General features: G+C 46.9%; 2 protein-coding genes across 7 annotated transcripts in view; one reads left to right on the top strand and one right to left on the bottom strand.

The window, feature by feature from the left end:
- Nucleotides 1–1,273: 1,273 nt before the first annotated feature.
- LOC121555095 lies at nt 1,274–2,445 on the bottom strand. The gene is made up of 2 exons (XM_041868902.2): nt 1,523–2,445; nt 1,274–1,385 (listed from the first exon to the last, which is right to left on the bottom strand). Exons 1-2 carry the CDS (start codon nt 2,327–2,329, stop codon nt 1,275–1,277), a joined length of 918 nt encoding a protein of 305 aa, XP_041724836.2. The 5' UTR covers nt 2,330–2,445; the 3' UTR covers nt 1,274.
- A 1,981-nt stretch (nt 2,446–4,426) lies between these two features.
- Nucleotides 4,427–24,533, top strand: part of LOC121555105 — an 81,282-nt gene continuing 61,175 nt past the window's right edge. For 3 of the 6 annotated variants that reach the window (XR_006657306.1, XM_045206762.1, XM_045206765.1), the window contains exon 1: nt 4,429–4,741. Coding sequence is in view for 4 of the 6 variants with exons in the window: in XM_045206762.1 (XP_045062697.1) it covers nt 4,673–4,741 (69 nt within the window). In the remaining 2 variants the exon portion in view is untranslated. Of the gene's footprint in view, nt 4,742–24,533 lie in introns of all 6 variants that reach the window. The other 3 variants (XR_006657307.1, XM_045206764.1, XM_045206763.1) reach the window with 2 other exon arrangements.

Genomic DNA, 24,533 nt, shown 5'->3' on the forward strand with positions numbered 1-24,533 from the left:
GTACACACTCCTCTGACCTTCACTCTCTCTTCTAAGTTCCAAAATGTTTCTCACTCTCCCCCACTGTTACTCCTCTCTCTCCTGTCACTCTAATCGTAGGAGTTCAGACTGCTCTACACAGTTAGTGTGTCCAGATGTGTCTTATAACGTAACCTCTCCTCCCTCTTAACCATAAACTACAGCACACACATATATGCACACACACACGCACGTACACACACACATGCACACATAAATAAACACATACACACACACACACACACAAATATGCATGCATGCACACACACACTGCCGCCTCCTCCTCTTTCCCACAGCGCTATAACTCACCCAGTGAAAGGGTCTATTTGACCTCTCTGTCATCCTCCATCCTCACAGGGAACAGAGAAGCCACACCTGGACCACAAACAGACATACGTGACACACACACACACACACACACACACACACACACACACACACACACACACAGAGACACACACAGACACACATACAACACCACACCACACACACACAAACACCAGGGCCTGCCCATGGTCTGATAACCGTAAACAGGTCACCATAGGTATATTAGTAGTGTGGTCTCTGAGGGGTTCAACCAAAACTCAACCACATTCAACCAGGAGAGGCAAGACACATCCCTGTGAAGCTACTGGCTTCCTGCCCAGTGTAGAGCAGGAGTTTCCCTTTAACCACTGGTTATAAGCAAATAGTATATGTATTTCTATACAAAAATTGTTTTTGTATTATGTTATAATATACTACTATACTATACTATACTATACTACTATACTACTATGAGCGAATGGAATGGCATCAAACACATGGAAACCATGTGTTTGATGTATTTGATACCATTCCACCTATTCCGCTCAGGTCATTACCATGAGCCCACCCTTCCAATTAAGGTGCCACCAACCTCTTGTAATTCTCACTGAGTGAACATCTGAGTGAAAATACTAAAATGAATGCGAGAGGAATAAGCAAATACAGTATCTATGTTTCTGACATAGGTTAGTTGTTATTAGTTTATAGTTGTGATCAGTGGCACCTGTCTGTCTGTCTGTTTCAATGGCTGAGCAGGACAGTTCGCCATCAGAAGCAACACTTATACTGTAGAAGGAAAATACCTCAAGGAATAATAAACCACCATGAACTCAAATTGCCTTACTAATGTTGTTTATTAAATTAAATTAAATAGAAAATCTCAATTAAAATTTTTTGTGCAATACACCTTAATCAGGGATGTGTATAATCCCTCCTGACTACTTTCTTCTTTAGGGGCCATATTTGTCTTCCTTCGCCCTCTCCTTTTTCTCCCTCCTCTTTTTGGTTATATTCTTCAAGTAGCCTCTTATTCCAATGTGGCATGCACTTTTGCTGTGCACCTGGAAAAGGGACACAGTATTTTCACTCTTCAACCTCTACATTAATAATTTGGCTTAGGCTATTCTTTACCAAACCAACGATTCTGCATTATCCTTCTAATTATTAAAATAAATAAAATATGCACAGCCTAATCTACCTGTGCCTCTTTTTCCTGCAGAATCTTCTTCTGGGCTATCTCCGCTTCCATGTGTTGCATCAGTTTGGCCCATCCATCTTCTCTTAAGCTCCAAGCAATCTCCATCATCTGCATCTGGTCTGATAACCTGGCCTTGTCCTTGGCCCAGTCTCTCTGCTCATTTCCCCAGGCTTTCTCGGTCTGGACAATTTTCACCACCAGTCTCTGCATGATCTCCTGGAGTGCAGTTTTCTCTGTCTCTGCCATCTTGATCTCTGCCTCTGTTGTTTTCGAGGCACACTGGAGATCCTTGATGATCTTTTTAAAGCTCTCTGCATTATCTATTAGAGCAGATTTCTCCCTCTTCCAAAGCTTCTCCAGTTTTGACCACTGGTCTGAAAACATGGCTTTGGCCTTGGTCCAGTCTTCCTGCTTTTTCCCCCAGGCTTCCTCTGTCCGCACCTGTTTCTTCACCAGTCTCTGAATTATCTCCTGGAGGGCAGCTTTTTCTGCCTCTGCCCTCTCATTCCCTCTGGCCATCTCCTTTAGAGCTTTCTCTTGGACTGCATATTTATTCTGCTCCCACTTTACGCTCATTTCCAACTCCTGAATGTTTTTTATCAGGTGCTCATGCTCAGCTCTCCTCTCTCCTTCCAACTTTTCCTTCAGACGCTCAAACCTTGACTTTTTTTCAGCCGTTGGAGTAACATCAGAAGCAGCCTGCTCTCTCCTCACCACTGCCTTGGCCAGGGGGGCATCTCTAATAATCTCCAACTCCTGAATTTTTCTCATCAAATGCTCATGCTCAACTTTCCTCTCTTCTTCCATCCTTTCCTTCAGACGCTCAAACCTTGATTTCTTTTCAGCCGTTGGAGTAGCATCAGAAGCAGCCTGCTCTGTCCTCCCCACTGCCTTGGCCAGGGGGGCGTCTTTAACCCACACAACCTTAGACACCTGTCGAGACAGACACTGTTCAGTAGTTAATAGCTTTCTGTCCTTGGTTGCAGATACTGAAGGTTTTACTCAGCCTGGCTGTGCACTGTGCTGCTCTAATAGATATCAAGTTCAGACATTGTTCTGTCTATTGTCCTAACATGGTAACATGGTCCTAAAATAAAATACTTTATTTAGCTATATGTAATTGCACTTATTCTCCATTCTCTCATTGAAGTGACAATCAAATGAAATGTCAGTAGGCCTACAATGTCCTGGTGTTTATCAATATAGTCTACCAACAAACTATTTTACAATGCATGTTGTAGTAGTTATTACTTTTACTTTGAATGTAATGAGTCATACTTTAACATGTTCAGACTTACAGGTGGCTGTTCAGTGTCCATCACTTTGCCCTGCATTAGGGCAAGTTGTAGGCTATATTACAGGAATCCCTCTCACAAATATCTATAGTCATGGCTTAAAAATGCCCATAATATACTGTATTTTACTAATTCCAATCATATTTCTAAAAGCCATTTTAACCTAGCAGGAAATTAGTATCGAATTGTATCATCTGATTATCTTATTGGCCTATATTATAGCCTAGCTCCTTACAGCATTGTTTAGGCTAGCCTACCTGTTCTTCCTTCCTCCAAGATTTTCGCTGCATGGCTGAAAAACAAACCAAATTAATTTTGTCAATATGGTTATGCTTAAAAACGTTGATAGGTGGTGCGTTACACTATCCTACTGTTTGTTTTTGTCCTGGACAAGCGCAGGCCAGGCAGTGCGCTCTGATTGCGCAATAATGGCTTTGGAGCGTCTGCTATGTGTGTCATCAATGGCTATCAGTTTGATTGATGTTTGATAAATTGTCAACTAACGTAAATTAAATATGATTTTTTGCGTGCAAATCCAATAAAAATGGAAACAGTATTGATTCAGACAGTTTATGTCCATGATATTGCATGTTGCCTAAATTCTAATCTCTAATATTGAACCATATATAGCGGTACCATGCCCAAAACTAGAATGTGATCGATATTTCTACCATTGTACCAACATCAGAAACACCCAAACGTTTTTCTCCAGGGTCTCCTCTCCTGCAAGAGGTTTGGGCTCAATGAGAAAATAGCACATGTAGACTAACTACTGTATTTCACCTTTTAAAAGTTAGTAAAGCTGCTGAGATACTCAATCGCTTGATCTGCCAGAAACTAACTGGTTTATGCCCTCCACTTCTCCTGAGAGATAAAACTATTGTGAAAAATAATCACATTTCCCATTTTTCTCTCTCTCTCTCCTTCCTCAGTCTCATATCTCCTCTATTTCCTTGCAGCCCCCGCCCCACCCCATACTCTTATGAAAGACTTTCACGTGAAAACCTATCACATGCGAAATTGCATTTTCACATGTGAAAAACTTTTACATGTGAAAATCGATTTTGCACTTTCAAATCTAACTGTCACATGTGGAACTCTCACATGTGAAACACATGTGATCACATGTACAATTCAATTGATTTTTTCACAAGGGTTGTTAATCCATCTCCATTTAAACCCGCTCCTCCATATCGCTCTCTCGCTCTCGCTCTCTCTCTCTCACGCGCGCTCTCCGCCGGCGGCATATGGGGCAGGAACATGAGTCATATTTCATTAGGACAACACAAACTCTACACAACACAGACCCGCTGCGTCCCAGTCCAGACCACAGCAGAGTGCATTAGCGGTAATGATAGATCACAAAGGCATTCACTGGTAGGATGCGGAGAGGGTGAAACAACAATAATTCAACAGCAAGTGAACCCCTTCACTTTTCAGAGATTGTACACTGGGTGCATGGTGAGATTGTGCGATGCACTGTGCTTCCGTTCAAAAACGCGCTGGAAGGAGCGTGTGCCACATTGTTTCCGTTTGTGCGTGTGGGTCATTGGTGTGAGTGTGTATAGGTGTGTAGTGTCTTATATAGATAGCTGCGCTCCCCGCCGATGTTTGAACTTCGTGTCTGAACCTATAACCGATGCGTCACGTCGGCTCTGTCATTCGAATCCGCCGGTACGCCCACGCACATCACACGCTCGCTCCCAAGACGACACCGACTCCGTGACTCTCCAGTTGAGCTGGTGACGCTGCTCGCTCTCAGGCGGTAGAACGGGATGTTTGGCATTTGTACCGATTTGTGCTCGCACGGTGCGTCTTCTGTGAGATGGACCGAGGAGATGACCAGTGACCAAACATGCCTACAGTCCTCCGCGACAAGGAAAAACTTTCCAACGTCTGGTCACTGCTTCGATGCGCTTTTCAGGTGAGAAGAGATACATTAGGCTATCTATTCAATCAAGTTTATACGATAGTCAAGAAATAACATTTGTTTTAGGTTTTAGTTTTTCTTTGTTTTACTTGAAATATAGTATACTCTTTTGTAAAAAAATAATAATTGAACTTTATTTTTCGTCTGTAGGCTATTGTATTTCCGTTCTCATTTCAATTTACTGTAAAGTGAAACCGAAATGAATTATATGGAATAATGCAACAAAGCTAGTTAAGGATTTATTGCAAATTCAAAACAACAATTGATATGGTTTGAAATGTTATATTGATTTATACAGTCTATGGTTTGAATAGTCACGATGAGATGTAAAAGCAGTTGAGGAGTCTTGTGGTTAGAGACAGTTAAACCCATTTCCGTCGTTTGACAGGCCAAACGCAACCTTCTGTTTTCAGTTTAGATTGAAGCATGCACTGTTCTAAATATAGAAACGGTAAGAGAACTATGAAGACATTCAAATCCAACTGTACTACAAGTTCATCATATTGAATATGAGATCACATCGGTCTATGTGCGCTGTATAGGTAACAGATGGTTGTAGAATAGTTGGCCTGTATGCTGTTTGTTTGCAGGTGTTGTGATGGGTTGAGGTTGGTTTGGGCCGCTGGAGACCGTGGTGTGTGTCTGGGGGATTACGCTACCATTACTGTACCCTGCTGATGTGTTAATAGATGTGTGAAATGCATTTAGCATATTATGCACACATTCTACAGCTACACATTGAACACAATGACAGAGGTGCACCTCCACACACACACTCTCTCCCTCTCTCTCTCTCTCTCTCACACACACACACACACACACACACACACACACACACACACACACACCTCCATGCCAGTGCTTGATCACGCTGTGATGTGTGATTTGAAGGAGTCAGGCGCAGGAGGGTAAATCACAGTATACAGAGTTTACTCCATAATCCAGCGTAACCAGCCCAGTGCGCAAAACAGGCGCACAGGGAAAAATACCCCGGCAATACAAAATACTGAGCTCAACCGAGCTACTAATCCTCACAATGAACAATCACCCACAAGGACAAGGGGGCAGAGGGAACACTTAAACACGTACTAATGAGGAGAATATGAACCAGGTGTGTGTAATTGACAAGACAAGACAAATGGAATGATGAGATATGGAGCGGCAGTGGCTAGAAGGCCAGTGACAACGAACGCCAAAGCCTGCCCGAACAAGGAGGGGAGGCAGCTTCGGAGGAAGTCGTGACAGTACCCCCGGACGCGCAGTTCCAGCAGCCAGGAGGATGCGGAGCAGGGCGACCCGGATGGCGACGGTGGAAATCCCGCAACAGGGAGGGATCGAGGATATCCCTCGCCGGGTCCCAGCACTGTTCTTCCAGATCGTACCCCTCCCACTCCACGAGGTACTGAAGGCCCCCCACCCGACGCCTCGAATCCAGGATGGAACGGACGGAGTACGCCGGGCCCCCCTCGATGTCCAGAGGAGGCGGAGGGACCTCCCGCACCTAAGTCTCCTGGAGCGGAACAGCCACCACCGGCCTGAGGAGAGACACATGAAATGAGGGGTTAATACGGTAATCATGGGGGAGTAATAACCTATAGGTAACCTCGTTGATTCTCCTCAGGACTTTGAATGGCCCCACAAACCGCGGGCTCAGCTTCTGGCAGGGCAGGCGGACAGGCAGATTCTGGGTCGAGAGCCAGACCCGATCACCCGGTACGAAGACCGGGGCCTCACTGCAGTGGCGGTCAGCGTTGGCCTTCTGATGATGCACGGCGCGTTGGAGGTGGACGTGGGCAGCGTCCCATAGTGCCGGAAGACGTGTGTAAACAGGACCTCCGCAGTTTGCAGGGCCGTGGGGAGACCGGGCAGAGGAAGGAGGCGGCAGGCCTTGGAAAAGTGGTCCACAACAACCAGGATGGTGGTGTTACCTTGGGAGAGGGGAAGATCGGTAAGGAAATCAACACTCAGCTGAGACCATGGTCGTTGTGGAACTGGTAAAGGTTGTAACTTACCCGCTGGGAGGTGCCTAGGTGCCTTACTCTGGGCGCACACCGAGCAGGAGGAGACATACACCCTCACGTCCTTAGCCAAGGTAGGCCACCAGTACTTTCCGGTCAGGCAACGCACTGTACGATCGATACCTGGGTGACCAGAGGAGGGTGACGTGTGTGCCCAGTAGATCAGACGGTCACGGATAAGAGCAGGCACGTACTGCAGCCCAGATGGACACTGAGGTTGAGATGGCTCTGTGCGTAACGCCTGCTCTATATCCGCGTTCATCGGCCATACTACCAGCCTCTCCTCTGTGTCATACAGCCGTGACAATGTGTCTGCCTTCACGTTCTTCGTACCCGGGATGTATGATAGTGTGAAATCAAACCGGATGAAGAATAGGGCCCACCTGGCCTGGTGAGGATTCAGCCTCCTCGCTGCCCGGATGTACTCCAGGTTACGGTGGTCCGTCCAGACGAGGAAAGGGTGTTTCGCCCCTTCGAGCCAATGCCTCCACACGGTCAGGGCTCGGACAACAGCCAACAGCTCCCGATCACCAACGTTATAGTTCTGCTCCACCGGGCTGAGCTTCTTAGAGAAGCGCAGTGGTCTAAGGCACTGCATCGCAGTGCTAGCTGTGCCACTAGAGATCCTGGTTCGAATCCAGGCTCTGTCGTAGCCGGCCGCAACCGGGAGACCCATGGGGCGGCGCACAATTAGCCCAGCGTCGTCCAAGGTAGGGGAGGGAATGGCCGGCAGGGTTGTAGCTCAGTTAGTAGAGCATGGCGTTTGCAATGCCAGGGTTGTGGGTTCGATTCCCACGGGGGGCCAGTATGAAAAAAATAAAAAAATAATGTATGCACTCACTAAATGTAAGTCGCTCTGGATAAGAGCGTCTGCTAAATGACTAAAATGTAATGTAAAATGTAAAGAAGGCACAGGGGCGGAGCTTGGGTGGCGTGCCCGAGCGTTGAGATAGGACAGCGCCTATCCCTACCTCGGACGCATCCACCTCCACTACGAACGGTAGTGATGGATCGGGGTGCGCCAGTACCGGGGCTGAGGTGAGCAGACCCCTCAGGTTACTGAAGGCCCTGTCAGCCTCATCAGACCAGTGGAGCCGGGACGGCCCACCCTTCAACAGAGACGTAATGGGAGCTGCGACCTTGCCAAAGCCCTGGATAAACCTCAGATAGTAGTTGGCGACGCCAATAAAGCGCTGCACCTCCTTAACCGTGGTTGGAGTCGGCCAATTACGCACGGCTGAAATGCAATCTCCCTCCATCTCCACACCTGAGACGGAGATATCGTGGACGTAGATCGGGGTGCCTTGTAAGGATCCGACGGCGAGCGAGTAAACTGCCTCTTCCATCAATCCTATTAGCCAACGTTCAATCCTTTGAAAATACATTGGATGATTTAAGATTACGGTTATCCTATCAACGGGACATTAAAAACTGTAATATCTTATGTTTCACCGAGTCGTGGCTGAACGACGACATTGATAACATACAGCTAGCGGGCTATACGCTACATCGGCAGGATAGAACGGCTGACTCCGGTAAGACAAGGGGTGGCGGTCTGTGTATATTTGTAAACAACAGCTGGTGCACAAAAGCAAATACTAAGGAAGTCTCGAGGTTTTGCTCTCCTGAGGTAGAGTATCTTATGATAAACTGTAGACCACACTATTTACCAAGAGAGTTTTCATCTATATTTTTCATAGCTGTCTATTTACCACCACAAACCAATGCTGGCATTAAGATTACACTGAATGAGTTGTACAAGGCCATAAATCAACAGGAAAACGCTCATCCAGATGCAGCGCTCCTAGTGGCCGGGGACTTTAATGCAGGGAAACTTAAATCCGTTCTACCTAATTTCTACCAGCATGTTAAATGTGCAATCAGAGGAAAAAAAACTCTAGACCACCTTTACTCCACACACAGAGACGCATACAAAGCTCTCCCTCGCCCTCCATTTGGCAAATCTGACCATAACTCTATCCTCCTGATTCCTGCTTATTAGCAAAAACTAAAGCAGGAAGCACCAGTGACTCGGTTAATAAAAAAGTGGTCAGATGACGCAGATGCTAAGCTACAGGACTGTTTTGCTAGCACAGACTGGAACATGTTCCGGGATTCTTCAGACAGCATTGAGGAGTACACCACATCAGTCACTGGCTTCATCAATAAGTGCATCGATGATGTCGTCCCCCACAGTGACCGTACGTACATACCCCAACCAGAAGCCATGGATTACAGGAAACATCCGCACTGAGCTAAAGGGTAGAGCTGCCGCTTTCAAGGAACGGGACTCTAACCCGGACGCTTATAAGAAATCCCGCTATGCCCTCCGACGAACCATCAAACAGGCAAAGAGTCAATACAGGACTAAGATTGAATCGTACTACACTGGCTCTGACGCTCGTCGGATGTGGCAGGGCTTGAAAACTATTACAGACTACAAAGGGAAGCACAGCCGTGAGCTGCCCAGTGACACAAGCCTACCAGATGAGCTAAACCACTTCTATGCTCGCTTCGAGGCAAGCAACACTGAAGCATGCATGAGAGCACCAGCTGTTCCGGATGACTATGTGATCACGCTCTCCGTAGCCGATGTGAGTAAGACTTTTAAGCAGGTCAACATTCACAAGGCCGCAGGGCCAGACGGATTACCAGGACGTGTACTCCGAGCATGTGCTGACCAACTGGCAAGTGTCTTCACTGACATCTTCAACATGTCCCTGACTGAGTCTGTAATACCAACATGTTTCAAGCAGACCACCAAAGTCCCCGTGCCCAAGGACTCTAAGATAACCTGCCTAAATGACTACCGACCCGTAGCACTGACGTCTGTAGCCATGAAGTGCTTTGAAAGGCTGGTCATGGCTCACATCAACAGCATTATCCCAGAAACCCTAGACCCACTCCAATTTGCATACCGCCCCAACAGATCCACAGATGATGCAATCTCTATTGCACTCCACACTGCCCTTTCCCACCTGGACAAGAGGAACACCTACGTGAGAATGCTATTCATTGACTACAGCTCAGCATTCAACACCATAGTGCCCTCTAAGCTCATCACTAAGCTAAGGATCCTGGGACTAAACACCTCCCTCTGCAACTGGATCCTGGACTTCCTGACGGGCCGCCCCCAGGTGGTAAGGGTAGGTAACAACACATCTGCCACACTGATCCTCAACACGGGGGGCCCCTCAGGGGTGCGTGCTCAGTCCCCCTCCTGTACTCTCTGTTCACCCATGACTGCATGGCCAGGCACGACTCCAACACCATCATTAAGTTTGCCGACGACACAACAGTGGTAGGCCTGATCACCGACAACGATGAGACAGCCTATAGGGAGGAGGTCAGAGACCTGGCAGTGTGGTGCCAGGACAACAACCTCTCCCTCAACGTGACCAAGACAAAGGAGATGATTGTGGACTACAGGAAAAAAAAGAGGACTGAGCACGCCCCCATTCTCATCGACGGGCTGTAGTGGAACAGGTTGAGAGCTTCAAGTTCCTTGGTGTCCACATCACCAACGAACTATCATGGTCCAAACACACCAAGACAGTCGTGAAGAGGGCACGACAAAGCCTATTCCCCCTCAGGAGACTGAAAAGATTTGGCATGGGTCCTCAGCTCCTCAAAAATTCTACAGCTGCACCATCGAGAGCATCCTGACTGGTTGCATCACCGCCTGGTATGGCAACTGCTTGGCCTCCGACCGCAAGGCACTACAGAGGGTAGTGCGTACGGCCCAGTACATCACTGGGGCCAAGCTTCCTGCCATCCAGGACCTCTATACCAGGCGGTGTCAGAGGAAGGCCCTCAAAATTGTAAAAGACTCCAGCCACCCTAGTCATAGACTGTTCTCTCTGCTACCGCGACGGCAAGCGGTACCGGAGTGCCAAGTCTAGGTCCAAAAGACTTCTCAACAGCTTCTACCCCCAAGCCATAAGACTCCTGAACAGCTAATCATGGCTACCCGGACTATTTGCACTGCCCCCCCACCCCATCCTTTTCACGCTGCTGCTACTCTGTTAATTATTTATGCATAGTCACTTTAACTCTACCCACATGTACATATTACCTCAACTAGCCGGTGCCCCCGCACATTGACTCTGCAACGGTACCCCCCTGTATATATAGCCTCCCTACTGTTATTTTATTTTACTTCTGCTCTTTTTTTTCTCAACACTTTTTTTGTTGTTGTTTTATTTTTACTTTTTTGTTAAAAATAAATGCACTGTTGGTTAAGGGCTGTAAGTAAGCATTTCACTGTGATGTCTGTACCTGTTGTATTCGGCGCATGTGACCAATACAATTTGATTTGATTTGATTTGATTTAATGCAGTATCCGAGGAAGGAGACGGACTGCTGGAAAAACAGACACTTTTCTGCCTTGCCATAAAGGTCATTTTCCAACAGTCGGGCCAGCACTTTGCGAACCAGGGACACATGCTTGGCGCGCGTAGTAGAATACACCAGAATGTCATCGAAGTAGACCACTACATCGCGACCAAGCATGTCCCGAAACACCTCGTTCACAAAGGATCGGAAGACGGATGGAGCATTCATCAAACCGTAGGGCATCACCAGGTATTCATAATGCCCCGTGGTTGTGCTGAATGCTGACTTCCACTCATCCCCCTCTCAGACACGCACCAGGTTGTACGCACTCCGGAGATCTAATTTTGTGAAGAAGCGCACCCCATGCATTGACTCGATCATTGAAGGAATGAGGGGGAGAGGATAACTAAATCGTATCGTCTCCTTGTTCAGTGATCGATAATCAATGCAAGGGCGCAGACCGCCATCTTTCTTCTTCACAAAAAAGAAACTTGAGGAGGCGGGTGAAGTGGAGGGACTTATAAACCCCTGGCACAGGGACTCGGTGACGTATGTTTCCATAGCCTCCATTTCAGCCTGTGACAGGGGATACACATGACTCCTGGGAGGCACAGCGTCTACCCGGAGGTTTATCGCGCAATCCCCCGCCCGATGAGGTGGTAACTTGGTCGCCTGCGTTTTGGAAAACGTGTGCGCCAAATCAAGGTATTCGGGGGGAATGGGCAAGGTGGAGGTACTGTCTGGACTTTCCACCGTGGTTGCACCAACGGAAAGACCGAGACACCTACCCTGACACTCTCGCGACCACCCTGTGAGAACCCTCTGCGGCCATGGCCTCCCAAGTGGCGCAGTGGTCTAAGGCACTGCATCGCAGTGCTAGCTGTGCCACAAGAGATCCTGGTTCGAATCCAGGCTCTGTCGTAGCCGGCCGCGACCGGGAGACCCATAGGGCGGCGCACAATTGGCCCAGCGTCGTCCAGGGTATGGGAGGGAATGGCCGGCAGGGATGTAGCTCAGTTGGTAGAGCATGGCGTTTGCAACGCCAGGGTTGTGGGTTCGATTCCCACGGGGGGCCAGTATGAAAAAATAAATAATAATAATAATAATGTATGCACTCACTAACTGTAAGTCACTCTGGATAAGAGCGTCTGCTAAATGACTAAAATGTAAATGTAAATGAGAATGTGGGGTTGTGGAGTGCTAACCAAGGGATACCTAGTACCACAGGGAAAGCAGGAGACTCAATGATAAAAAACGTGACTTGCTCGCAATGAGTCTCGTGGGTAACCATAGTGATTGGTGTGATAACTTCCCTAACAAACCTGGACCCTAATGGTTGACTGTCAAGTGCTCTGATGGTGAGTGGATTGGATAGGGTAACCAATGAAATGCCTAGACTGTGTGAGAATGCCCTGTCCATAAAGTTCCCAGCTGCGCCTGAATCGACTAGCGCCTCACACTGGGGAACTACAATGTGATCAGGAAAGTGGATGGTACAGTGCGCAGCAGAGGGCTCTGAACAAGTGTGGGTGTTCGATACCTGGGGTGATGTGAGAGTGCCCTGCCTGCCGCCTCCAGACCCAAAAGAACGCTGACGACATCGTGCAGTGTAATGTCCCTTCATGCCACCAGAGTGACACTGGCGCTGTCGTCCTCCTCTCTCTCGGATCGCGGCTCCACCCAGCTCCATCAGCTCGTGATCCGAGTGGGCCAAGGTTGGAACGGGCAGCATGGTGTCCCGGGAGGTTAGCTCGCTTTGGACGTCCTCCCGTAGATGGCACCGGAAGTGGTCGGTAAGGGCCCGGTCGTTCCACCCGGACCCAGCTGCTAGAGTCCGAAACTCCAAGGCGAAGTCCTGCACAGTCCTCGTCCCCTGCCTCAGGTGGACCAGCCACTCGCCCGCCTCTCGACCTTTGGGTGGTTGTCCAACGCGGCTCCTCCTTCGTTCCGGACCGCGTTGGCCCACTCCAGGGCTTTCCCCAAGAGGCAGGAGACGAGGCCGGACACCTTCTCCCGCTCCGAAGTGGCCGGCCCGATGCTGGAGAAGTAGAGCTCCAGTTGGAGGAGGAATCCCTGGCAGAGAGCAGCTGTCCCGTTGAGCTCCCGTGGTCGGGATATATGGATCCCTATGGGTGCTGGGGTGTGGGTGGCTGGATCCGGTTGCCCAGCTGGTCTCGACAGATCGGGTCCTCTCTTCTCCAGGTGTTGGACGACCTGGAGAACCTGATCCATCGCTTCTCCCAGCTGGCTAGCATTGTTGAATGCTCCTGGACCCGTGCCATGACTCCAGGCATGCGCTCCTCTCCTGCTGACTCCACAGCAGGTGGGTGATTCTGTGATGCGTGATTTGAAGGAGTCAGGCGCAGGAGGGTAAATCACAGTATACAGAGTTTATTCCATAATCCAGCGTAACCAGTCCAGTGCACAAAACAGGCGCACTGGAACAAACATGCACACGGGGAAAATACCCCCAAAAAATACTCAATACAAAATACTGAGCTCAACCGAGCTACTAATCCTCACAATGAACAATCACCCACAAGGACAAGGGGGCAGAGGGAACACTTAAACACGTACTAATGAGGGGAATATGAGCCAGGTGTGTGTAATTGACAAGACAAGACAAATGGAATGATGAGATATGGAGCGGCAGTGGCTAGAAGGCCGGTGACGACAAATGCCGAAGCCTGCCCGAACAAGGAGGGGAGGCAGCTTCGGAGGAAGTCGTGACACACGCAGTCAGACAGGGGAGTGGAGTGACTCATGCACACGCGCACTCGCACACGCAGAGTGAGAAAAAGAACAGTCTCAACAGCCAATTATTGCAGCATATCCAAGGATATATATATATATATATATATTTATTTTTGCCTTTATTTATACAGGTTTTTCTTATTGAGATAAAATCTATTTTTCAAGAGATACCTGGTCCAACAACAACCACCAGTATTTTAGGAAGAAAGATAATGAGTAGAAAGAGGGACAGTAAAAGGGGACTAGAGATAGAGAGAAGAAGGACAGAGGAAGGTAGGATGGGGGAGAGAGAGAAAGGGGGGAGAGTGGGGGGAGTGTGGGAGAATATGAGCATCCCTCCCGTCATCAACAGCTGTGATTGTTTAGATATGATTCACCAACCAACATCAACCTCCCCTCAACCGTGTGTGAGTGTGTCCATTTCATACATGCAGTCCTGACTCCTGACGCCTTTTTAGATCCACTGAATCATCTCTATTACGATTAGGAGGCGGTGGATGCTCTCTCTCTCTCTCTCTCTCTCTCTCTGTCTCAGAGATATAGTACTGAAAGCATAAGCCACAGCTAACTAGCAAAATGTGGTGAGTAGTTGACTCAAAGAGAGAGAAAGACAATAGTTGAACAATTTTGAACAAATTAATTTCTTCAAAAATGAAGGAGAAGTGAGAGACAGAGAGAGAGAGAGCTATCTATATATATATATTTTTTCATGTTTCACTTTCACTTGCAGCTAGCTAGTTTATCCTACTCAAACACCCGACTCAAACAGAGAGGGATGCTATGTTAGCTAGCTGGCTATGGCCATACAACACTGGAACTCTTCCAAGTCAAGGTAAGCTTTTGGTTTTACGAATGTATTGCCACCGGGGCCCGCCGGTGTAACTGCTAAACTGCTTGCTGTACACTGTACTGCATGATTGTAGCGGGTTTACTAACGCGTTAGTTCTAGTAGCTATATTGACTATGACATTATAATATGGTGACAGCGATGTAGGCTGTGTGTAGCGGTTAGCGGTTATGATATGAAGGTTTGGCTTGGAAAGGTTTTTTCGCCTGGTCACAGACAGCTGATGTCCACAAGCAAAGGGAAAAGGTGAGAGGAGGAGAGCGCGTAGTTGCGAGAAGTACTTCTACAACGATCAAAGGAATCATGCTGTATGTATGTGGCTGCTATGAAAGTGAACTGTGTTTGCGTGTGATCAGGGGTGTATTCATTCAGCTGATTCTGTTGAACGAAACGGGGATAAACATACCTGTATTTGTCCAATAGAAACTCTCGTTTGCAACTGTTGGACTAGTGATTACACCCTAGATCAGCTAGCTAGATGCAGGCAAGAGTGTGCAAGGCGGTATTGAATGTGTCAATGTCTGTCACCTTGATTACTCAAATTTCTCTTGACCTGTGCACCTATGTTGTAAACTTTCATTCATAGGCTAGGTTGTAGCAACCTCATGATGCGTATAGGGAAAATTTGAGTGTCATGTAGTAGCCTAAACCTATTTATGTTACATTGAGCTGGGTAAATGAAATATGAATGACAGTCATCCAATATGCTGTAATATAAATAAGGCCATGCTCATAACATTTTTTATTGTCCTCCCTCATCTTAAACGGCACACACAGCAACTGGTAACAACATAACAAATATTTAACTTCAATAGTTTGGTTAAGTTTCTCTTGCACAAGGGTAAACCTGGTTTATGTGAGTTTTGCTAAATACACTGAACAAAAATATAAACAAAACATGCAACAATTTCAAAGATTTTACTGAGTTACAGTTCATATAAGGGAATCAGTCAATTGAAATAAATTCATTAAGCCCTAATCTATGGATTTCACATGACTGGGAGTACAGATATGCATCTGTTTGTCACATATATCTTTTTTTAAAAGGCATGGGCGTGGATCAGAAAACCAGTCAGTATCTGGTGTGACCACCATTTGCCTCATGCAACGCGACACATCTCCTTCGCATGGAGTTGATTAGGCTGTTGATTAAGGTCTGTGGAATGTTGTCCCACTCCTCTTCAATGGCTGTGCGAAGTTGCTGGATATTGGCGGGAACTGGAACACGCTGTTGTACACATCGATCCAGAGCATCCCAAACATGCTCAATGGGAGACATGTTCTTGTGACATGGGGCCATGCATTATCATGCTGAAACGTGAGGTGATGGCGGCGGATGAATGGCACGACAATGGGCCTCAGGTCACGGTCACGGTATCTCTGTGAATTGAAATTGCCGTCGATAAAATGCAATTGTGTTCGTTGTCCGTAGCTTATGCCTGCCCATACCATAACCCCAACACCACCATGGGGTAATCTGTTCACAACGTTGACATCAGCAAACCGCTCGCCCACACGACGCCATACAATCTGTCTGCCATCTGCCCGGTACAGTTGAAACCGGGATTCATCCTTGAAGAGCACACTTCTCCAGCGTGCCAGCGGCCATCGAAAATTTGCATTTGCCCACTGAAGCCGGTTACAACGGCGAACTGCAGTCAGGTCAAGTCCCTGGTGAGAACGACGAGCATGCAGATGAGCTTCCCTGAGACGGTTTCTGACACTTTGTGCAGAAATTCTTCGGTAATGCAAACACACAGTTTCATCAGCTGTCCGGGTGGCTGGTCTCAGACGATCCCGCAGGTGAAGAAGCCGGATGTGGAGGTCCTGGGCTGGCGTGGTTACACGTGGTCTGCGGTTGTGAGGCCGGTTAGACGTGCTGTCACATTTTGTAAAACGACGTTGGAGGCGGATTATGGTAGAGAAATGAATATTCAATTCTCTGGCAACAGATCTGGTGGACATTCCTGCAGTCAGCATGCCAATTGCATGCTCCCTCAAAACTTGAGACATCTGTGGCATTGTGTTGTGTGACAAAACTGCACATTTTAGAGTGGCCTTTTATTGTCCCCAGCACAAGGTGCACCTGTGTAATGATCATGCTGTTTAATCAGATTCTTGATATTCCACACCTGTCAGGTGGATGGATTATCTTGACAAAGGAGAAATGCTCACTAACAGGGAGGAATGTAAACAAATTTGTGCACAAAATATGAGAGAAATAAGCTTTTTGTGCGTATGGAACATTTCAGGGATCTATTATTTCAGCTCATGAAACATGAAACATGGGACAAAGACTTTACATGTTGTGTTTATATTTCTGTTCAGTATAGTTACAACGGTAGTCCTGTTTTATCAGAGTATTGGATATAGCCTCCGGTGTTAACCTGGTTCGTATGGGTAAATTTGGGCTGAAGTGCAGGGATAGACGTAGTATGTTGAGCACTGGGGTAGACTTGTTTTATATGAGTATCAAGCTTAATGCCCATGAATTTACCTGGTTTATGTAATGGGGTGTAGAGATGTACCAGGCTCATACAGGTCATGGGTCTGAATGGACTTCTATTGCCCTTTCTGGTAACACGTTTCTTGTAGAAAAACAGTGAATGAGGCTGGGGAACATGTGTTATACCACTGTACTATGAGTTTATCTATGAAATGGTTAGAGTATACAGGTCAGAGGTCACAGGACTAAGATATGCAGTTTTGGAGTGTGCAGTGGATAGCTGGATATATGTAAATGTTGATGACTTGGTGGAATACAGGCCTTGGCAAAGTGGGTAACAGGGCTGAGATAGGCAAGTAACAGGGCTGAGGTGTTTTGGCAAAGGAACTGGAGTCTATGGGTAATAAATAGGGCTTATAGGGCTAGGATATGGGTGTATCAGGACTTGATTGCATTAATATTAGGACATTGGCATGTGGGTGTTAGGTTTAGCACATTGGGGTAACAGGGCTGGGGTGTGTGGGTAATTGGGTTTAGATGTGTGGATAAGTGGGCTGAGGTATATAGATATTGAAGCTTGGGAATAGGGGTAAATGTCTGTTAATTTTATTATAGGCAGAGCACTGTATGTATAAAACATACTTTTTCACATACCTTTCAATATTCTTTTTCAAAAAGCAATATGGCTTATAGGGGTTACTAATTGTATAAGATGTGCATAGTGGGCATATCTGGAAAAATGTGGGAACAAATGAGTTAACACTAGGATCAGCAGAAGGCTACAGTAATGGTGGTGCAATACCCCCAGACACACACCATGCTCACTGCAGATTAGCTTACTTTACTTTGGCCAAACACAACAAACAGACAAGCAAGTCTCAGTGAATAATCTTGTTGATGTAGGCTCACATGCCCTGGTTGGGTTTCGCAACCTATATCTGACAAGGCATTCTCATTGGTTACTGGAAGACCACCACTGTATAGACCTCCACAACACCTGTTTTATCTTACTGTGTTGATGTTTCTGTCTCTATGACTTTTCTCAAACCGTTTTTCTGTCAAGGATATTCTAGGAGTTAGAGATGGTTGACTTTATACTCCTACCTGGCCTACAGGACCATAACTACTGCACTGATCTACACTGCTCTGCACTAGCTAATCAGGTGTGTAGTGCTGGGCTGGAACAAATGTGTGTGTTGGTACACGTTACACTTTCTCCTCTCTTAGTGGTGGTTGCCCTGAGGCTACTAGTAGCAGGCCTTTGGGGGAAATCTCTGTTGCTGTTGGTAGCTGAAGCTGAACAGAGCATGTTTGACTGTAGCCTGCCTACTGAAATACTGTCCCACTGTGCTGTTCCCAGTCTACATTTTCCTAGCCAAAAGACTAGCACAGGAAAGAGAAATGGAGAGAAGGGATGGAGAGAAATAGAGAGAGAGCAGACAGAGAGGAAGGAGAGAGGGAGAGTGGGGAAGGAGAGAGGAGAAATAGCAGAAGAAGAGGGAGGAGGAGAGGGAGCAGAGAAAGAGGGGGGAAGGGAGTGGAGAGATAGCGGCACACTGCTCACCTGGGAAGGCTTCTTGTTGTGAGAGGGGAGTAAGGGATGAATCAGTGTCCTTGGTTACTGAGAGGGAGGAGAGGAGAGAAAGGAGGAGTAGAGAGAGGGAATACTTGCCCTCTGGGTTTATGGGGAAAATGTTGTGTTTATGAAGAAGAGAGGGGAGAGGAAAAGAGTGAGAGAAGTGAATGCTGTATGTGTGTGTGTGTGTGTGTGTTAGACTAAATTGAATGAAAGGATACATGCTTCTCAGAGCAGACTCTCCTTACTCTCTTCAAGAGCGAGCTCTTGCAGACTCTACTGTTCTATCATGTAAGGGTTGGTGTGAGGTGTGACCCTGGTGCGGTGCAGGATAGACAGTAGGCAGTAGGCAGAGATGGTGAAACAAGGATCTTTAATGGTGGTCCCGAAGCCAGGATACAAAACAACGGACTTAACACGATAACAGAAAGGTGGAGCAAATAAATCTCCAAAAACAGACAGCCAAAATACGAAATATAGTAACTGAAATAATAAAGAAACAGGGAGAACACTTCTCAAGTACCTGTACAGACACTGATTAGTACTGCTGAGCATAGAGACACTAGCAGAGAAAACTGAGCAAGGGAACACAGGGAAGTGAGGGCATAAATACACAGGTGAACAGGTAGACACAGGTGACACCAATAGGATCATGATTAGTCCAGACTGTGAGTGAGAAGGTGCCTAAGGTTGTCGGAGGAGGACACCTAGTGGATCGCTCCGGAACTGCGACCCCCTCCTGTAACACTATCACACATGTCCATCTGTTTCAACTCTCTCTCTCTCTCTCTCTCTCTCTCTCTCTCTCTCTCTCTCTCTCTGTCACACACACACACACATTCACACACACCAGTGGCGGTTGGTGCCGTTTAAGATTAGGTAGGATTTTTTTTAATGGACATGGCCTTCTTTCTATTACAGCATATTGGATGACTGTAATTCCTATTCCGTTCACCCAGCTCAATGTAACATCGATAGATTTAGGCTACTACAAATTTTCCCTATACCCATCATTAGGGTTGCTACAACCTAGCCTACGAATGTATGTTTATAACGCAGGTGCACAGGTCGCGAGACAAATTGGAGTAATCAAGGTGACAGACATTGAAACATTCAGTACCGCCTTGCACTCTCTTGCCTGCATCTAGGTGATCTAGGGTGTAATCATTACTCCAAACAGTTGCAAAATGTTCCAAACAAAACAAGAGTTTCTATTGGGAAAATTCAGGTAGGTCTATCCCTTTTTCGTTCCGTTTGTTTCAATTTAATTTTTGAAGAAATATGTTCAAAACTGTTCAACTATTGTCTTTCTCTTTGAGTCAACTACTCACCACATTTTATGCACTGCAGTGCTAGCTAGCTGTATCTTATGCTTTCAGTACTAGATTCATTCTCTGATCCTTTGATTGGGAGGACAACATGTCAGTTCATGTTGCAAGAGCTCTGATAGGTTGAGGACATCCTCCGAAAGTCGTCATAATTACTGCGTAAATCTATGGAAGGGGGTGAGAACCATGAGCCTCCTAGGTTTACTATTGAAGTCAATGTACCCAGAGGAGGACGGAAACTAGCTGTCCTCCAGCTACACCATGGTGCTACCCCAGAGAATGCTTTTGAGGCTGTTGAGAGTGCTGTAGATCTTCATTTCAAAACGGTTTGTTTTAATCAGTTATTTGATGATGTGAATATATTTAGTATAGTTTTATCTAAAAAGGATAACTTTTTTAAACGTTTCACTATTTGTATTTTTCTGAAATTCACTGAGTAGGATGGTCCTCCCCTTCCTCCTCTGAGGAGCTTCCACTGACACACATTCACACACACACGCACACACGCACACCCACACAGCCATCAGAACAGATAAGGCCTGACCTTTTCCAGAGCCTGCTTCCTGTTCAAAGCGATACAAAAGTCGGCATGGACTAGACACACTCACACTCTCACACACACACACACACACACACACACACACACACACACACACACACACACACACACACACACACACACACACACACACACACACACACACACACACACACACACACACACACACACACACACACACACACACACACACACAAAAATAAAAGAGCAACAATAAAATAACAATAACGAGGCTATATACAGGGGGTACTGGTACCGAGTCAATGTGCGGGGGTAAAGGTTAGTCGAGGTAATTGAGGCAATATGTACATGTAGGTAGGGGTAAAGTGACTATGCATAGATAATAGATAATAAACAGCGAGTAGCAGTAGCGTAAAAAAAAAGGGAGGGATTGGCACTAGACTTGGCACTCCGGTACCGCTTGCTGTGCGGTAGCAGACCGAACAGTCTATGACTAGGGTGGCTGGAGTCTTTGGCTATTTTTAGGGCCTTCCTCTGACACCGCCTGGTATAGAGGTCCTGGATGTCAGGAAGCTTGGCCCCAGTGATGTACTGGGCAGTACACACTACCTACTACAGCCCCGTCGATGAGAATGGGGGCGTGATGAGTCCTCTTTTTTCTCCTGTAGTCCACAATCATCTCCTTTGTCTTGATCACGTTGAGGGAGAGATTGTTATCCTGGCACCACATGGCCAGGTCTCTGACCTCCTCCCTATAGGATGTCTCATCGTTGTCGGTGATCAGGCCTACCACTGTTGTGTCGTCTGCAAACTTAATGATGGTGTTGGAGTCGTGCCTGGCCACGCAGTCATTGGTGAACAGGGAGTACAGGAGGGGACTAAGCACGCACCGCTGAGGGGCCCCCGTGTTGAGGATCAACGTGGCAGATGTGTTGTTGCCTACCCTTACCACCTGGGGGCGGCCCATCAGGAAGTCCAGGATCCAGGATCCAGTTTTGAGGCACCATGGTGTTGAACGCTGAGCCGTTGTCAATGAATAGCATTCTCACGTAGGTGTTCCTCTTGTCCAGGTGAGAAAGGGCAGTGTGGAGTGCAATAGAGATTGCATCATCTGTGAATCTGTTGGGGTGGTATGCAAATTGGAATGGGTCTAGGGTTTCTGGGATAATGGTGTTGATGTGAGCCATGACCAGCCTTTCAAAGCACTTCATGGCTACAGACGTGAGTGCTACGGATCGGTAGTCATTTAGGCAGGTCACCTTAGTGTTCTTGGGCACAGGGACTATGGTGGTCTGCTTGAAACATGTTGGTATTACAGACTCAGTCAGGGACTTATTGAAAATGTCAGTGAAGACACTTGCCAGTTGGTCAGCGCATGCTCGGAGTACACGTCCTGGTAATCCGTCTGGCCCTACGGCCTTGTGAATGTTGACCTGCTTAAAAGTCTTACTCACATCGGCTACGGAGCGCGTGATCACATAGTCATCCGGAGCAGCTGATGCTCTCATGCATGCTTCAGTGTTGCTTGCCTCGAAGCGAGCATAGAAGTGATTTAGCTCGCCTGGTAGGCTTGTGTCACTGGGCAGCTCGTGGCTGTGCTTCCCTTTGTAGTCTGTAATAGTTTGCAAACCCTGCCATGTCCGACGAGCGTTGGAGCCGGTGTAGTACGATTCAATCTTAGTCCTGTATTGACTCTTTGCCTGTTTGATGGTTTGTGGGAGGGCATAGCGGGATTCCTTAAAAGCGTCCAGGTTAGAGTCCCTCTCCTTGAAAGCGGCAGCTCTACCCTTTAGCTCAGTGTGGATGTTGCCTGTAATCCATGGCTTCTGGTTGGGGTATGTACGTATGGTCACTGTGGAGACAACGTCATCGATGCACTTATTGATGAAGCCAGTGACTGATGTGGTGTACTCCTCAATGCTATCGGCAGAATCCCGGAACCTATTCCAGTCTGTGCTAGCAAAACAGTCCTGTAGCTTAGCATCTGCGTCATCTGACCACTTCCTTATTAACCGAGTCACTGGTGCTTCCTGCTTTAGTTTTTGCTTATAAGCAGGAATCAGGAGGATAGAGTTATGGTCAGAGTTGCCAAATGGAGGGCGAGGGAGTGCTTTGTACGTGTCTCTGTGTGTGGAGTAAAGGTGGCCTTGAGTTTTTTCCTCTGGTTGCACATTTAACATGCTGGTAGAAATTAGGTAGAATGGATTTAAGTTTCCCTGCATTGCCTCTGGATGAGCGTTTTCCTGTTTGCTTATGGTCTTATACAGCTCATTGAGTGCAATCTTAGTGCCAGCATCGTTTTGTGGTGGTAAATAGACAGCTACGAAAAATATAGATGAAAACTCTCTTGGTAAATAGTGTGGGCTACAGCTTATCATGAGATACTCTACCTCAGGCGAGCAAAACCTCAAGACTTCCTTAGTATTCGATTTTATGCACGAACTGTTGTTTACAAATATACACAGACCGCCACCCCTTGTCTTACCGGAGTCAGCCGTTCTATCCTGCCGATGTAGAGTATATCTCGCCAGCTGTATGTTATCTATGTCGTCGTTCAGCCACAACTCGTTCAGCCATAGTTTTTAATGTCCCGTTGGTAGGATAACCTTGATCCTAGGTCTCACGTTGAGGGAGAGGTTGTTGTCCTGGCACCACACTTCCAGGTCTCTGACCTCCTCCCTATAGTCTGTCTCATCGTTGTCTGTGAAAAGGCCTACCACCGTTGTGTTGTCTGCAAACTTAATGATGGTGTTGGAGTCGTGCTTGGCTACGCAGTCATGGGTGAACAGGGAGTACAGGAGGGGACTAAGCACGCACCGCTGAGAGGCCCCCGTGTTGAGGATCAACGTGGCAGATGTGTTGTTGCCTACCCTTACCACCTGGGGGCGGCCCATCAGGAAGTCCAGGATCCAGTTGCAGAGGGAGGTGTTTAGTCCCAGGGTCCTTAGCTTAGTGATGAGTTTTGAGGGCACCATGGTGTTGAACGCTGAGCTGTAGTCAATGAACAGCATTCTCACATAGGTGTTCCTTTTGTCCAGGTGGGAAAGGGCAGTGTTGAGTGCAATAGAGATTGCGTCATCTGTGGATCTGTTGGGGCGGCATGCAAATTGGAGTGGGTCTAGGGTTTATAGGATGATGGTGTTGATGTGAGCCATGACCAGCCTTTCAAAGCACTTCATGGTTACATGGCTACAAATCTAATAACTTGTATGCGATGAGGATTGGCACAAAGATCTCTCTCTCTCTCTCTCTCTTTCTGGCTTCCTATTCAGAGCTGGGCTCCTGTACTCAGAAATAGCAGATAACAGATAACAGATAGGATAGTTCACTGGGCACTGTCTCATAATCGCCCTGACAATTATCACCTCGATCATCAAAACCCTTGTCCTCCCTCTGGTAGACCAATGCTTCAGGGACATCACTTGCAAACACACACGCAAGCAAGTACGCACGCACACACACACACACACACACACACATACACTAACAAAAGAGAGATCACAAAGACAGCTACAAATATGCACAAAATACACAGAAGTGGATGTACATTATACACAAAGCGGTAGGAACAAAAGACAGGTTGTCACTCAAAACACATCACAGCCACAATAGAGGAAGAACCTGTTTCACAATGTGTATACGCTGTATCATGACACCTCTGAATTCACACACCGACACACACAAACATGCAGACACACACACACACACACATAGACATACACACAGATCATGGACAATTTATCACAGACACCCTACATCCCCCATCACCATCCCTCACCCTAATGTCTTTCAATGGTCAATGGTTAGAGTTAGATCTGCATGTTCTTTAGCTTAGCCAATGATAGTCACAGCAATGAACTGAATCCCATAGTGATGTGTTCCAGGCTAGAAATAGGCAATGGTGGAAAAAGTAGCCAATTGTCATACTTGAGTAAAAGTAAAGATACCTTAATAGAAAATGA

Source organism: Coregonus clupeaformis, chromosome 23 (assembly GCF_020615455.1).
Source record: "Coregonus clupeaformis isolate EN_2021a chromosome 23, ASM2061545v1, whole genome shotgun sequence".
In the NCBI taxonomy this organism is placed as follows: domain Eukaryota; kingdom Metazoa; phylum Chordata; class Actinopteri; order Salmoniformes; family Salmonidae; genus Coregonus; species Coregonus clupeaformis.

Excerpts from the sequence above, each read along its gene's own strand:
- LOC121555095 (XM_041868902.2), bottom strand. The coding sequence starts at position 2,329 with ATGGAAGAAGAGAGGAAAGTTGAGCATGAGCATTTGATGAGAAAAATT. Across the intron at positions 1,386-1,522 it reads TGCAGGAAAAAGAGGCACAG|GTGCACAGCAAAAGTGCATG; the intron begins GTAGATTAGGCT and ends TCCCTTTTCCAG.